This window comes from Macadamia integrifolia, chromosome 4 (genome assembly GCF_013358625.1).
Source record: "Macadamia integrifolia cultivar HAES 741 chromosome 4, SCU_Mint_v3, whole genome shotgun sequence".
Taxonomy (NCBI): Eukaryota; Viridiplantae; Streptophyta; class Magnoliopsida; order Proteales; family Proteaceae; genus Macadamia; species Macadamia integrifolia.
In genome coordinates, this window is record NC_056560.1 from 12,851,754 (window position 1) to 12,867,809 (window position 16,056).

At 37.1% G+C, this 16,056-nt stretch overlaps 4 protein-coding genes across 5 annotated transcripts in view; 2 read left to right on the forward strand and 2 right to left on the reverse strand.

Moving 5' to 3' along the window:
- The first annotated feature begins 544 nt into the window (after positions 1–544).
- Positions 545–982, forward strand: LOC122076248 (cytochrome P450 CYP82D47-like). The gene has a single exon (XM_042641577.1). It carries the CDS (start codon positions 545–547, stop codon positions 980–982), a length of 438 nt encoding a protein of 145 aa, XP_042497511.1.
- Positions 983–1,895: 913 nt separating this feature from the next.
- On the reverse strand, positions 1,896–2,493 carry LOC122076249. The gene is made up of 2 exons (XM_042641578.1): positions 2,446–2,493; positions 1,896–2,327 (listed from the first exon to the last, which is right to left on the reverse strand). Exons 1-2 carry the CDS (start codon positions 2,491–2,493, stop codon positions 1,896–1,898), a joined length of 480 nt encoding a protein of 159 aa, XP_042497512.1.
- A 2,449-nt stretch (positions 2,494–4,942) lies between these two features.
- On the forward strand, positions 4,943–7,246 carry LOC122076251 (xanthotoxin 5-hydroxylase CYP82C4-like). Its single transcript, XM_042641579.1, has 2 exons — positions 4,943–5,915; positions 6,617–7,246. The coding sequence occupies exons 1-2, from the start codon at positions 5,514–5,516 to the stop codon at positions 7,244–7,246; spliced, it is 1,032 nt and encodes a 343-aa protein (XP_042497513.1). The 5' UTR covers positions 4,943–5,513.
- A 971-nt stretch (positions 7,247–8,217) lies between these two features.
- The window catches only part of LOC122075438 (coumarin 8-geranyltransferase 1b, chloroplastic-like), a 10,126-nt gene continuing 2,287 nt past the window's right edge, over positions 8,218–16,056 (reverse strand). For both annotated transcript variants that reach the window (XM_042640467.1, XM_042640468.1), the window contains exons 3-13: positions 14,534–14,793; positions 14,353–14,436; positions 13,495–13,569; positions 13,059–13,142; positions 12,647–12,736; positions 12,453–12,554; positions 12,273–12,368; positions 11,399–11,470; positions 9,476–9,574; positions 9,250–9,354; positions 8,218–8,455 (exon numbers count right to left, since the gene is read on the reverse strand). In XM_042640467.1, coding sequence (XP_042496401.1) covers positions 8,414–8,455; positions 9,250–9,354; positions 9,476–9,574; positions 11,399–11,470; positions 12,273–12,368; positions 12,453–12,554; positions 12,647–12,736; positions 13,059–13,142; positions 13,495–13,569; positions 14,353–14,436; positions 14,534–14,793 — 1,109 coding nt within the window. In that variant the 3' untranslated portion in view covers positions 8,218–8,413. The remainder of the gene's footprint in view (positions 8,456–9,249; positions 9,355–9,475; positions 9,575–11,398; positions 11,471–12,272; positions 12,369–12,452; positions 12,555–12,646; positions 12,737–13,058; positions 13,143–13,494; positions 13,570–14,352; positions 14,437–14,533; positions 14,794–16,056) is intronic.

Here is a 16,056-nt window from a genome sequence, read left to right on the forward strand (position 1 = left end):
GTTTGGCACCGTATGGACCTTACTGGGGTGCAGTACGCAAGTGGGTGGTTCTTGAGCTACTCTCCACTCGTCGGCTCGAGTTACTCCAGCGAGTTCGATACACAGAGATCGGAAATTGTATTTGTTAGAGCAAACACTAAGAAATACGAAAATAAACCAAGATAGATCACATAATACACAGAGATTTAACGAGGTTCACATACCAATGTGGTGTGTTACGTCCTCAGCCAAAGAAGAAGGGATGTTTCATTATGCAGAAGAAAGATTACACCCAAACAGCGGTGAGAAAACTCCTCTTGAAACCCTAGCTCGAAAAACCCCCCAAATTACAATGACTTGCTCAACAAGATGATAGTACATTATATACTCTAAGTTGTGGGTTGACCCATCGGGCCACAGTCAATCCAGTCGAACCATACCACAAGAGCTATGCCCCCGCACCCCCATACGAGATTAATGCTGGGCTCGGGGCTTGGGCCTATCAACCCAACCCCTCTGGGATCTATATCGGATGAAAAACAATAGGATTCAGATTAAGGTCGAAATGAATCAATTGTTTCGAGATCTAAGCATGAATATTGTTCTTAAGATGGTTGTGGGTAAACGATATTTCAGTTTTGTCGATGGTGAGAACAATGAAGAGATCCAGAGGATCCAAAGTCTCATAGTTGATTTCTTTAAATACGTAGGTGTCTCAGTTGCATTAGATGTGCTTCCCAGCTTCTTATCATGGTTTGATTGGGATGGGCAACAAAGGACAATGAAGAAAATTGCTAAAGAGATGGACGTGCTTGCTGAGAGCTGGCTCCAAGAACATCGGCAAAAGAGAGTATCTGAGAAGACTACTGATGGTGATCAGCAGCAAGACTTCATGGATGTGATGCTTTCATTTCTCGAAGAAGATGCTCAATTTCACGGCCATGATCATGATTCAGTAGTAGGCTACCGCATTGGTACGTTTTTTTTCTTTCTTAGAATGTAAGTCTCAGCTGCAGGGAGTTGTCAATCAGTCTGGCCTAATCGGGCTTGCTCACTTTAGGATCTTGCACCATGACCGGGTTATGAAGAGACTCTAATCGGGTTTAAACGTGTCAGAACGTGTAAAAGGGCTCTAATTGGACTTTAAACATGTCGAGCTAGTAATCATTGGTCCACTCTTGCACTTTGGAGTCATTGATTATAAATTTGTTGGGCTCGATTGGGCCTGTCGGGTCCGAAATTGATACCCCTAGTGGCAGATCGAGTTCAAACTTTTGGGATGAAAATTTTACAGGGCATTAGAGTGGGTTTTCACTTATCCACGTGTACTCAGTATGTACTACCACACATGTAGGTGAGTGTTGGGAGTAGTCCCCAAATCGACTATTAATTAACCTACATCTCCCTGATAGACTTGGTTTCTCTTCAAATATCGATGAAAACTTTAGTCATGCAACCTGGTTAGTAGCAAAATTTCATCCGTAATTTATAGTAAATTGAAAACTATATATTTTACAGAATATGATCTTAGCTGCCACGGATACCACTGGGGCATCCCTTTCATGGGTTCTTTCTTTGTTACTAAACCACAAGGAAGTCTTAACAAAGGCCCAAGAAGAATTGGTTTTCTACATTGGGAAGGATAGGAATATTGAAGAAAAAGACACTAATAAGCTTGTGTATCTCCAAGCAATAATCAAGGAAACGCTTCGTCTATGCCCTGCTATACCACTCTTACTTCCCCATGAAGCCATGGAAGACTGTACATTTTTTTTTCTTTCTAAAAGGATTATTTCATTAAAATAGAAAGAAAAGAAAAGATAGAACAACAACCAAAAGAACCAACACCCAAACACATGCCAAACCTATCCCCCACCTACGGCATTGCCATCAGCAGGGGAAAGGAAAGGCACTACTCAAAAACGATAACGAGGTCTTCCTTCAGCATCTCTAGCTAGCATATCTTGAATGTGCGACGGTAAGGTCATATTATCAGCAGATACTCCCGAATTTACAGCATCCCTGGCCAAGTAATCCGCAATAGAGTTCCCTTCTCTATAACTGTGAGAGATTATCGTTGACCATCTCTGAAGGGCGAACCAAGGAATTTTCCTTTGATGAAGTGAAGTAACCACTGCACTGGAATCTGATTCCACCCACAGCTGATTGAAATTCATTTCCTTAGCACGCATGAGCCCCTCCATTAACCCTTCAACTTCAGCTTCAAATACACCTGTTACCCCCAAGAACACTTTATAAGTGGCTAGAACTCTGCCAAAGCTATCCCAAAAAATTCCTCCCGCACCAGCATGACCAAGATTACCCAACAAACTTCCATCAAAGTTAAGCTTAATCCAATTTATTGGAGGTTTGCACCAAAAACACTTCCAAAATGTCTCTGTGAGTAGCAGCCTGGATGGGGAGCCCTAGGTGGTTACAATGCAACACATCAGCAGCCGAGTTTACTTCACCCATAGTGCGAGGCTTATTCCTCCTGATATCATCCACCACCATGAAAAACACATACCTGGGCAGCCGGCCTTTGCCCTCAAATTTCCTGTTATTTCTTTCTTTCCAAAGATGGTCTTTCAAGTGGTTTCAAAGCCTCAAAAGGAACACGTGTGCTAGTGAATGTTTGGAAGATACATCAAGACCCATGGGTTTGGACAAACCCTTTGGAACTCCAACCCGAGAGATTTCTTACAAGGCATGCTGATATGGATGTGCGAGGAAAAAACATTCAGTTAATTCCTTTCGGGTCGGGTAGAAGATCGTGCCCCGGGATGATGTTGGCCCTACAAACCATGAACATGATGGTTGCTCATTTGCTTCATGGGTTCAATCTGTAATCATCCTTTGATAAGCCTGTGGATATGGCTGAGGGCACTAGTATAACCATGCCCAAGGAATCCCATTGGAAGTCCTCCTTAGCCCTCGACTTCCTCACTCCCATCTGTATGAATAATTATTATTATTATTATTATTATTATTATTATTATTATTATTATTATTATTATTATTATTATTATTATTTTCTTATTTTGTTTTCATTGAATGATGTCAGTAAGTAGAGGAACCCTAGGGTATAATTAAAAAACTTTTGTGAATCTTAATGGGGGTTCGGGAATAGTGGGTTTCTACCATAAATAAAGAATGGGTTTATTAAAAGAATAAAAATGGTGGTGTTACTGTTGAGAGTATTTTCTTTTTTAACTTTTAGATGATCTTGTATGCAATTAGAGATTTCCTTTTGTGTGGATTCAAATAAGATGTTTGGGATGTGTTAATTACTACAGTATTGATTAGACCGCAATTAAAAATAGGGTGCAACTTATTGTCAGAAGTTGTAACTTTCTTTAATTATTGTTTGTTTTATTTTTAAAAGTTATTTAATGCATAAAAAATATTTTCAAAAATTTTAATGCAAGATTTACTTAGTTAAAAAAAATAAAAAAAAAATAAAAAACCTTATTAGCTCACCACTTTGGCTCCAACAAGGTTTTTCCATTAAAATGTACCTATTCCACTTTTTTTGGCTAACAATAGATATCTAGGCTTTCGACCTGACTAATCTTAGGGTCATATTGACCCCACAACCGTATGGATAGAGGAGTCGAACTCAAAACCAAATGCTTCCTAAGGCGAAGGTCCTATGCTACCTATGCCATTTTATTGCTGCAAATCTTGTTGAAGAGAGTGAAAGGTGAGTATGTCTACCCTATTGATGCTTCCATATGTATTCCTATTGGTCCTTGTGCTGGTTCAACGACCAATTCTCAAACAAACGACTATTCCCTTATATACTTCTAGGTAGAAAGAAAAATTCCTTAGTCCTATTACCCTGACACCAAGAGGCACACAAAATTATTATCTCACCCCTAATAAAATCAGAAATTCCATTCATGTCGATGCGTTGCATGCGCACTCATTTGCCCTGTGTTGATGTAGAGACCATGTGACCAAGCATCACTCTTTTGCCCTTAATTTTGATTCTAAGTTGTATTAGTGGGTAAACTGTTGGATATCATTAGGAAAAAGGTGGTGACATTGAGAATTTTAAAAATTAATAATATTATAGTTAATTCTCCGTTGTAAAATCAGTTTGTGCATTATACGATCAAATAAAACGAGGATAAAGTTATCTTGAACCAGATGGTGAGGTTCATCCCCTGATCCTGGGGTCTACAAACCCCTATCGTAAAACTTCTGAAAAAACCCCAATACCGCTCCTATGCTCCTAACCCCACCTTCCCCCGCAATGGATTCTTATTCACCATGGGCTTCAGAAAACTCGGTCTATAAAACAAAGAGACTTTTATGTATTTCAACCAAGGTCTAGGGATTTCCCTCTCTGGAATTCTCCTCCTCAGTTTTTGTTAAATGATTTCATCTGGGACAGTGAAGAGAAGCCTCGTTACAGGTTATCTTGATGTTTTTCTTTAAGGAGTCTTCCTTATCCACTGATGAGAATGCCAAAGGTTGATTCTATGTGTTTGGGTATATTGTAATCTCTGCGAATTTTCACCCACTCTAATATCATTATTGCTCCTCCTTTACTAATAGCTTTTTCCAAGTGTGTAGTAGGCTCAACGGGATGTGTAACCCACCTCTGATGTGCGTGCCTCCACACAACCATGGAGGATCCAGTCCTTTTCCCACTCGTCCCCACGTGGGACGTGGGCAGCTGATAGTTGAGTACCCCTTCAATCCCTAATTAATGGATAAAGATCCTCTCCAACTAATATGCGTAATAGTTGGCCAAAGAGTTGTAATTCTCCACGAGAGCCCACACCGGTAGCTTGGATAAGCCATTGGCTCTTGATTGGATACTTTACCACGTACCTGGAGCATGGCTTATAATCGGCCACCTCGTTCCCTTCAACTAACACTTGTTGCAGACATGGGTCACATGATTGATCATAATTAATATACACTTCCTGCAGCCCATTCCTCTTTCTCACTCTGAAATAGGCACGCCACTCATGGAGATGCTGCTTATCCACCTCCAAGCAATTGGTGGTGTATTAGCTCTAGCTCTCTTGATCTACCATCTATGGATCCCAAAAGGTACCACCTATGTTGATAACAAGAGTAAGGTCACAGAAGCCCCGGAACCAGCTGGAGCATGGCCTATAATCGGTCATCTCCTTCAGTTATCTCAGCCCCTCTATCGAACACTTGCAGCCATGGCCGACAAGCACGGACCAGCTTTCATTGTCCGATTTGGTGTTCATCGGACACTTATCATCAGCAGCTGGGAATTAGCCAAGGAGTGCTTCACCGTTAACGACAGAGCTCTTGCTGGCCGTCCAAGAAGTGCCTCAAGCAACCACTTGAGCTATGACTATGCATTCATGGGTTTGGCCCCCTATGGACCTTAATGGCGTGAAGTACGCAAGTGGGTGGTTCTTGAGCTACTCTCCACCCGCCGGCTGGTGTCACTCAGGCAAGTTAGATATGCAGAGATCGAAAATTGTGTCAAGGATCTACATGGGCTATGGGTGAGAAACAATAGGAATCAGATTAAGGTAGAAATGAATCGATTGTTTCGAGATCTAACCATGAATATTGTTCTTAAGATGGTTGTGGGTAAACGACATTTCGGTGTCCATGGTGAGAACAATGAAGAGGTCAAGAGGATCCAAAGTGTCATAGTTGATATCTTTAAATTCACAGGTGTTTCAGTTGCATCAGATGTGCTTCCCAGCTTCCTATCATGGTTGGATTTGGATGGGCAACAAAGGGCAATGAAGAAAACTGCTAAGGAGATGGACATGCTCGCTGAGAGCTGGCTCCAGGAGCATCAGCAAAAGAGAGTATCTGGGAAGACTACTGATGGTAATCAGCAGCAAGACTTCATGGATGTGATGCTTTCATTTCTTGAAGATGATGCTCAATTACACGGCCATGAACGTGATACAATAGTGAAGGCGACCGCACTGCTAAGTAATATTTTTTGGGGGAGGGGAGAAGGGGAGAAGGAAATTTTGCTGCTATCCAAGTTGCAGGAATTTTCTTGTCATGGGGTTTGCAACCAAATAAATGGAATCTAAAAGAGTATTTTAGAAAATAATAATACCTCGGAGGGTATTTGTGATCCAAAGGGTAAATGAATTATTCCATCTATTCGTCTACGAATTTGGGTACAAGAAAGTTCTTGCAACTTGAATAGTAGCAAATTTTTTTTTCTAGGGATAAGAGAGTTTTAATTTTTATTAGATCCATAAATTGTGGAACTTTCCTGTGTTATCAGGGATGGCAAGCAAAGAAATGAGATCTTGAAGGGTATTTTGGAAAATATAAAAACCTAACAGGGTATTTATGAATGCAAAGGGGAAGTAAATTATTCTATTTCTTTGGCTACAAGTCCAAGTAACAGGAAAATTCTTACCTAGCAGAAAAAAAAAAAATTTCTCAAGAGGAAAAGATTTTTAGTTTTTAGGGAGAAAGAAAGCAACTTGATAGCGTTGCGTATACCCAGAAAATTGGGAAGTCACAACATAGTTCCACTTTCCCATTTGTCTGGGCGTACCCAACACTATCAGATAGCATTCTTTTTCAGCAACTTTTATTAAATCCATAGTTGTGTTCATCAAGATCCTAATTTATAGTAAATTGACATTTATATATTTTGCAGAATATGATCTTAGCTGCTACAGATACCTCTGCAATATCTCTTTCATGGGTTCTTTCTTTGTTACTAAACCAAAAGGAAGTGTTAAAAAAGGCTAAAGAAGAATTAGATTTCCACATTGGGAAGGATAGGAATGTTGAAGAAGAAGACATAGATAACCTAGTGTATCTCCAAGCAATAATCAAGGAAACACTTCATCTATACCCTGCAGGACCACTCTTAGTTCCCCATGAAGCCATGGAAGACTGTATTTTATCAAGTGGCTTTAGAGTCATCAAAGGAACACGTGTGTTAGTGAATGCTTGGAAGATACATCGAGACCCACGGGTTTGGACAAACCCTTTGGAATTCCAACCCGAGAGATTTCTTACAAGGCATGCTGATGTAGATGTACGGGGACAAAGCTTTGAGTTGATTCCTTTCGGGTCGGGCAGAAGATCATGCCCGGGTTTGATGTTTGCCCTCCAGACCAGGAACATGACGGTTACCTGTTTGCTTCATGGGTTCAATCTACAAACACCCTTTGATCAACCTGTGGATATGACTGAGGATACTGGTTTAACCATGCCCAAGGAATTCCCATTGGAAGTCCTCCTTAGTCCTCGACTTTCTTATTGCCATCTATTTGAATAAGGGTAGTGTAACTAAAAGGCTTTCTTCATTCTTAATGAGAGCTAGGGAATAGGGGTTAATTCAAGAATAAACGGTTGTGTTAACAGTTGAGAGTATTTTCTTTGTTAACTTGTAGGGAATGTTAACACCTAGTGTTCCCCTGAATTCTAGGCCAACCTGATGTATTTACATGCTAGTAATAGTGCGTGAGGTTATTTAAGTAGTAGACATATATGAATAATAGAACGAGTGAGAAGATGGAGAATGCACATTACAAAGGAGGGCATTCACTTAAGATAGGCTATCAAATTTGATGTGCGTGTTATCCAGGGAATCCATAGTAGAGTCAATGACTATAACTACATAAAAAAAATAAATAAAAAAGAGAGAGAGACAGAAAAGAGAAAGGAACGAGGATACATCCATTTGATCCACAACCGTTGGACTAGAATATGACACATGTCGCATACAAATAGAGAATTGGTATGTGAAGAATTAGAGATGAGACAAATCCTCTTAGTTCCCCATGAAGCCACGGAAGACTGTACTTTTTCAACCGGCTTTAGAGTCACAAAAGGAACACATGTGTTAGTGACTGCTTGGAAGATACATTGAGACCCACAACCCAAGAGATTTCTTACAAGCCATATTGATGTGGATGTACAGAGAAAAATCTTTGAGTTGATTCCTTTCGGGTCATTCACTTAAGATAGGCCCCCAAAATTGACTTGCCTTGTTATCTAGGGAATCCTTAGTAGAATCAATGACTATAACTACATGAAAAAATGTAAAAAAAGTGTGGGAAAGATTCCTGCATTAGGTGGAGGGACTCTTTGTTAGAAAAGAATATAAAACCATTAGATAAAATCATATGTTTAAAAAAAAATGCTATAATTAAATATGCTTTTTTTAATATTTTTTGGCTAAAAGTCAATAGGTGTATATTAAAAATAAAAAATAAATAACGTACAGGTTTAACATTCAGGCATTCCTAGACGGACACAGAAATCAAATCAAAACAATCCCACCATCACCCACCTTCGGCAATACCACCAGCAGGGATGATTGAAAACGTTATAAATAAATATGCAACTATGTATGGATTTATAATAAAATCCAGCATTTATTATATACAAACTTTAAGACACAACAAACCCCTTTACCATGTGCCATTACTAGATATTCTTCTCAGCGTGCAAATTGAAGGAGAAGGTACTCGGCACTCACTAACTGCAAAGAGAGAATGTTTATTGTCATGAAATGTAACAACTAACTCATCACAATTTTCTAACATTTGCACCTATGACTCTTTTTGTTTTAAGGGTAAAAACCACAAGAAATTAAAATATTGAAATTCATGAAGATTTCAGTTAGCACAATAATAAGGGTTGTGGCTTGTTGTCACTGTGTATGGAGATCAAGTTCTTTCTTCAATGAGAGGGATGAGGAGGTGAGATGTGGGGATTTTCTTGAAATGCCACAAGAGATTTGTAGTTTGAAATAGAAAAAAAAGAATGCATCGAAGTAAAATAATAAAATTTTATAAAATACTACTTGATAACTCCAACGGATAGCCGAGTTGGCAAGGGAGCTTCGCCTCAAGAAGCGTGTGGTTCTGAGTTTGATTCCTTTTATCTCTTTGGGGCCATTCGCACGGGGGTATTTAGTGCTCTTCACTGCTTTCAATGAAAGTTGAATGATTCTCATTCAACCTTGGTGTGACACGTTCATTTGGTTGTGGGGTCAATATGAACCCACGGGAATAGTCAGGCCAAAGGCCTGGATACCCGTAGTTAGCAAAAAGAAAAAAATAAAATACTACTTGATCAAGGGTAGGAGTGGATTATTTCCAATTGAATATATGGCATTCTAAAGCAAGATATCATCAATTTAAACTTTTTTATTAGGTCATGAAGTATGATTTTAATTAAAAAAAAATGTGGTTTTTGTAGGATTGGAAGATCTAGTGTTGTGTTTGAAACATGTTTAACATCACAAGGTTTTGTGAAACCAATGCAACTTACCTTCCATATTAACATGAAAAATGACTGTACAGATAATTTAGCTGTTAGATCAACAGTCCTAGATTGAAGCAAAAGAACAGCAGCAATGGCAGATTGACCCAATATCTACATCCAATAAAGTTTGTTAGGACATATTGTTAACAAGGAAAAATGGTACAAATGCTAATGAGTTTTAAAATAGAAATATTCAATGTAATAAAAGAAGATGAAGAAATAAATTACATACTGTGGTAAGTTTGAACAGTAAAGATGAAGATGATGAAATCCCCATTATCATTCCAAGACCATAAGCAATCAATAGGGTGTTGATGCCGAGGGAGAATGCCTGTTTCATATATTATCAACATTGTGAGAGGTATTGTTTGAATTAAGTTTCGTTGATTTGCCTTTAAAGGTGAGGAAAAATGACAATGATAGTGAAAGGGAAATATATATATTTATATATATTTATATAACATTGTCATTACAAGATCGTGACATACAACCAATATTATATTTGCAATATTATCATAATTTCTTAATAAACATAAAAGGCTCCTAATATAATATGGAGAATCTCGCATTGTTACACAGAGATCAATGTTGTGGCGGATACACTAGCAAAACATGCTGCAAAAACTAAAACTTCTACTATTTGGATCACAACTCCTCAGTTTGTAAACTATGATTTGAACTGGGACTCTTAGCGACGACCGAGATATCGGTTTGTGTAATTTAATTTTATTGAATTGCTATTTCTGCTGATGACCATGCCGAAGGTTGATTAGCGATCTAATAAGTCTTCTATTGTAACCCTTTTTTACCAATTTTAATCTTCTAAACCATTGCTGACTTTTAGCAAAATAAAAAATAAAAGGCTCCTTATATAATGGGGGAGGGAAAGAGAAATCCTTCTATCTATATATTTCTTTCTCAGATGTGGTATTACATTACCTTTTTTTATTTATTATTTTGCTAAAAAGTCATTTATATTATAACAAGGAAAATTGGAAAAAGAAAATACAGGCTGGAGTCTAGAAGACACCAAAGACAATACGCGGATGTGGAGGGAGAGAATCTAAAATCACTTCCCCACCTTCCGCATTGCCATCAGCAGGGAAAGGGATTCACTATTCTACTAGAAAAACAAAATTAATAAAATCTAAATCTTGGCCTTTTCTCAGCATCTATCCTAACCTCAGTCTGAACAGAGACATGGATAGACGGAAGAATAGAGGAGACACCACTAATCTCTACAATTTTCACTAGATAATCTGCTATTAGTAGAGAGAACGCTACCTGGTCAAATGGCCCCAGCAGTAACATGGGAGTCAATTGAAGCATTTGTCCAAGCATCCAACAAGGGGCAGGATGGTAATTACAACATGCATGACCAAGTAAAGTTTTTTTCTTCATAATTTTTTTACATTATGAATTTCCCCTCAAAAATGAGATAAATGAGGCAGGTCATATTTAACAGATCTATTGGGAAGAAATTGTTTTCTTCGTTTCAAAAAATAGAAACTGAGGAGGAAGAAGAGGAACCGTAAAGGGAAAATTATGTGACAAAACTAAAGAAAAGAAAAGAAAAGAAAAAGATTAACAGGTTATAGGAGAGAAGGAGGGGTAATCTAGGTATTTAAAAAAAGCAGGGGAGAAAAAGATGTAAAAATCCAAAAGCAGGGGGAGTATTAGTAAAAAAAATAAAAGATAAGAAAGTTTTAGTAAATAGGTTATAGGAGAGAAGGAGGGGTAATCTAGGTATTTAAAAAAAGCAGGGGAGAAAAAGATGTAAAAATCCAAAAGCAGGGGGAGTATTAGTAAAAAAAATAAAAGATAAGAAAGTTTTAGTAAATAGGTTATAGGAGAGAAGGAGGGGTAATCTAGGTATTTAAAAAAAGCAGGGGAGAAAAAGATGTAAAAATCCAAAAGCAGGGGGAGTATTAGTAAAAAAAATAAAAGATAAGAAAGTTTTAGTAAATATAGGCGAAGTGTAAGGGAGTGATAATAAATTTCTCAACTAATAATGATAACATATGCAAACATTTAAAATTTATATATCCGCACAACATATTATGAAATTAAAGATTATTATTATTGAATAACTTAAACTCACTAATTGAGCATGAGAACAATCTCTCTCTTTCTCTAAAGTCAAATTTTCACTTACTTTTTCTTTGCCAAGTCTTACGCTGAGGGTGATAATGGAACTTTGTTTATCTCCATCAACATCTGGTATATCCTGTCAATTGCAACATGACTTGTTAATATAAGAAAGAAATGATCCAATTAGACATGTAAAGTTTTAATACATAATATAATAATGATGAAGTCCATTAGTTACTAGGGAGTTTTTGAATGAAAATAACTATGTTGTTCTATGTGAACAAATAGAAGGGAGAACAAAAAAATAAAAATAAAAAATAAATAAAAAAAATTAATAAATAAATAATTAAAATAAAAATTATCCTCTGCATCGAGTCTCTTCCCTTATGCCTTCAAAGATTTGGGGACGTATTCTTGTTTGTTTCAAAACAACCTAAAATTCCTCTCTTATCAAAGTTGGTGAATAGTTGAGAAAAATGCTAGTTTACCAACTACTCCTATAGACTTTGTTCCTCCAAACTCATATTGGACAAAGCAGCTTCTTGAATAATGTTGTTCTTTCGTGTGGTATTTAAATCAAGAGAAAAGAATGCTCCTTGGTCGCAAGACCCTGCACCAACTTGGGGTCAATGAGGGCAAAGACAGTATCAACAAGGTTTTTTTTTTTTTTTTTGGTATTTCATGGGGGTGGGGGCATAATTTGACCCCCCTTCTGTGTTGGGGTGTAGGAGCCACATCACCAAGGAGTGTTATTTTACCCTTAAAACAATCCAAAAGTAAATAGATTGAGATCATTTTTTCTTGTGGAGTTTGTTGAAGCAAATGAATATTTGATTTCCAATAAAATTGTTCACTTGCATGTGGTATTTAAAACAATTTAAACATCAATAAATTGAAATAATCTCATCATGAGTTCATATAGTTATTGGGTGCCTTACCTTGAAAATTGAAATAGCAATACCATGTAGATACATTACAGCTGAACCAAATATCAAGGACTTGGTAATAATTATTGGCTTCCCCAATATATATTTCTGTATATTTCATGGAGATTATCATTAGTCCAAAATATCCTTAATAAAAATTGCATATAAATATAATGTAAAATGTTTAATTACCTGAGCATGTATAAAATAGGGAATAATGTTACCAATACCACACCAGAACCCAGTAATTGCTGCAGTGAGTATAGGATCTCTTTTCCACCTAAGGAAGGGAAGCTAACAAAGAAAATAGATCAAGAGATGAATTTTACCAATATTACACTTTGAATTGAGCATGCAATACTTGAGAAATGGATAAGAAGACATACATCAACAGAATATATAGTTCCATACATAAGGCTTGCAAGGATGCCGCAGAGAAGTGCTGGGGATTTAGACATGACTCCCATAGAAAGGCTCTAAAAAAAAAAAAATCTTGTATTAACCTTTAATTGTATATAATCAAAGTACAAGAGAACCTTGTTAGTCTAGTGTTTCCTATGCCCATACACAACTGGATGTGAAAATGTCTCTCATGAACAAGGGCAATTTGGTCTTATCACATCCAGCTATGTCTGAACATGAAAAACACTAGACCAGCAGGATTGCCTTTTCCAAAATCAAATGAATTCAAAATACAACAAGTATAAAGTTTGCTACATCTAAAGACTCTTAAACTATAGGTTTTCTAGTGCATTTAAATAGGAAGAACAAAATATTATGTCTACCAACATATATTACCAGCAACGTTGCTATCAAAACAATGGCCTTAGCAGTTCCAATTGGTAAGACTCCAGAAGCAATTGGAAGACGTTTTTTGTTAGCCTACATACATATAAAAAGGTTAAGAAGTAATGAAGAGATAGTATCAAAGGAAACAAAAGGTGAACAAATATTATAATTACGATCATTCAAGCATATATATCATATGAAGAAAATAACGCTACCCCGTTATTTGTTCCTCCATCTAGACACAGGGTTGGAGAAATGACCACCCTATCACTCTCCCTGGGATGCCTTAGCACATGATTCAATTGGTCCATGGTGCAAGGGTCACTCGACTAGTAGCGTTCTCTCTCAAATATCATATAAATTATTTCTTTATAATCTATAAAGTCAAGAAAATCACCATGTGCATAGTAATTTTATGTAAATATACATAATGAATTGCATTTACCTTGTCAATTTCCAAATCATATAGTTGATTAATTCCAACAACGTAAATGTGAGCCAAAAATGTCGGAATAAACGCCTGAAAAAAGAATAAAAAAATTAAATAAATACTAATAACAAGTCTATGGTAATTTCTCACTTTGAATTCCTCTGTGGCGCAACGGGGCATCTGGCATGCATTCAACGATTAGAAACACTCAGGCACAGAGCCCGAGGCTGTCACAGGCAGCCCAAATCATTTTCAAGCGTTGGATGCACTCCAGAAACTCTGTTGCGCCATAGAGGATCCAAGTCCCCCAATTTTCTGGGTTGGTCAAGTCTAGGAAAGTTGATGCCGTAGAGAGATTTATCTTTTAGAAGTGTCAAAAATCAGACCGATTGGATTGACCAACCAAAATCGGGTGACCGAACTCTTTATCGGAACCAAATTGGCTTCAGATTTTGAAACCTCTAAGTGACCAAAATCAGATTCTGAAACCTCTAAGTGACCAAAATCGACCGGATCGACCAATAAGACCAACTGACCGTTTGGTGAGCAGTTGTTGTAGACCAAAACCATTGGACCAATAGCCATTGCTTTTGGTTTCATTTTTTTATTTTTTTAGACCGAACACCTTTTCGGTCTGGTTTCTATATGATCAATATAAGCAGGACTATAATCTAAGGCATCCCAAGGACAGACCCCAAAGGAGCTAAGAGGCTCCACAAACTAGAGGTAAAATAAAAAAAATAAAAAATAAATAATTTTTTTTTATAAGGTAAAGTTTTTTGATTGGGCGATAGCATCCTTTTTCCCAAAATAATATAACAATAGGTCTATAAGCCACTCTCGAAACTAAAAACCATAAGTCCATATTCTCACCTTTAATACTTCTACCAAAAATGTTGGAGAGATCTCAGAAATTGTTTCCACCGGAAGACAAGAGGCAGATGTTATTGCCACACCCTGATAATTTAAAATGTACATAAATCACCTTCACCATATTAATAACTTAATTGATTTTTGAAGTCATTCGAGGAAGAGTTAGTGATTTAAAACTTACTAAGCTCATTACAGCATATGGACGAGTAAATCGGTACAATGCATATAATTTTCCCAATTGTCCATTATAAACATCCTCATGTTTAGATGAATAATCATGCTCTAACCTGTCTTGCTTGTAAGATTGCTTCTCTACATTTCCTTCATTGTTAACTAAAGCATAGGATCTTTGGGAATAGTATTGAAAGTGTTTTGAAGGATACCATTTTTTCTGAATACTGTTTTTATGATTCACTTGCACTTGAAGTGGTACTACAAAACCTACACAATTGCAAAAATAAAAATATAAATAAATCTTTCTACACAAAAAAAAAAAAGAATAAATCAAACAAACATATTACTATGTAAGCAATGCAAACATTTAGCTATGATCTTTCAAAGCTCAAATCGGCTTGGTCCGATTAATAAACGTGTCATGTTCTAGTTTGACCTGATTATAGTCGGTCCTTTCCAGTACAAAGGTGCTACCTCACAGGCATCTGATCAGGACCGAACGATTAATAGCCCAACCAACTCAATATGTTTAAAGCAAGCTTAGAATCCATTTATTAAGCCTGATAGCTCTAAAAAAATCTGATTATAGTCTGTTTAGAGATATATGTGTCATTAGTCTGTTTAAAGCTCATATAAGGTAGTTTAGCCCGATTATAGATAGCCTGATTAAAGATCGATACCCTATCCACTGTTTATAAATAGAACCATGCCTAGTATATGAGGACCAATTATTTAAATAGAAAAATCACGGTGCAAGGTCCTAAAGTTACTAAGAGAGAAAGCATGCTAACAAAAAGCTAATGGAAGGATGCCACTTGATCACAAACCCAGCTAGGACATTCGTAAACTGCTGGCTTTTGACTAAGAGTCAAGATAATATAAAGATCAGTGCCCCGCCGGCCGCCGGGGGGGGGGCGGGCGGGGAAGTATCTCAATGGTTGGGAAAAATGCAATTTGGTGGGTCTTACTATAGGGATCTATCCTCAGCAGCTCCAACCCATGGGTCTATGTATCAGTATGATATTTGTGCATAAATCAAATGATATGTATTGCTATTGACCTATCATGATACCGATAAAAATAGGGTGATTCACGTAAACAATGGTTCAGTTTTGGAATTACAATTAGTACCGGTTTGCTTGATTACTATTGAGTTGTATCAATATCATCTACGATAGTGCAAATATATCTATAACCTTGCTCAAAGCATCCCCACTATCTACAAATCTACAGAAAATATATAGGGCCTTCCCCCCTCCCTTCCCCTCCCTATCATGGTACCGATAAAACTAGGGTGATTTAGGTAAACAATGGTTCAGTTTTGAAATTACACTTAATACCGGCCTGCTCAATTCCTATCGATCTGTATCAATATTGCATCAATATCATCTAAGATAGTTCGAATATATCTATAGCCTTGTTCAAAGCATCCCCACTATCTACAAATCTACAGAAAATATATAGGGCCTTCCCCCCTCCCTCCCTTTTGATAATCTAGATACAGGGCCATATTAGTAATAAAAAAAAAAA

What these genes read in the sequence shown, in the direction of transcription:
- LOC122076248 (XM_042641577.1), top strand. Translation starts at nt 545, where the DNA reads ATGAATCAATTGTTTCGAGATCTAAGCATGAATATTGTTCTTAAGATG.
- LOC122076249 (XM_042641578.1), bottom strand. Translation starts at nt 2,493, where the DNA reads ATGGTGGTGGATGATATCAGGAGGAATAAGCCTCGCACTATGGGTGAA. An exon ending in AGCCTCGCACTATGGGTGAA is followed by an intron (nt 2,328 to 2,445) that starts GTAAACTCGGCT and finishes AATTGGATTAAG; the next exon opens with CTTAACTTTGATGGAAGTTT.
- LOC122076251 (XM_042641579.1), top strand. Translation starts at nt 5,514, where the DNA reads ATGAATCGATTGTTTCGAGATCTAACCATGAATATTGTTCTTAAGATG. An exon ending in ATACAATAGTGAAGGCGACC is followed by an intron (nt 5,916 to 6,616) that starts GCACTGCTAAGT and finishes TATATTTTGCAG; the next exon opens with AATATGATCTTAGCTGCTAC.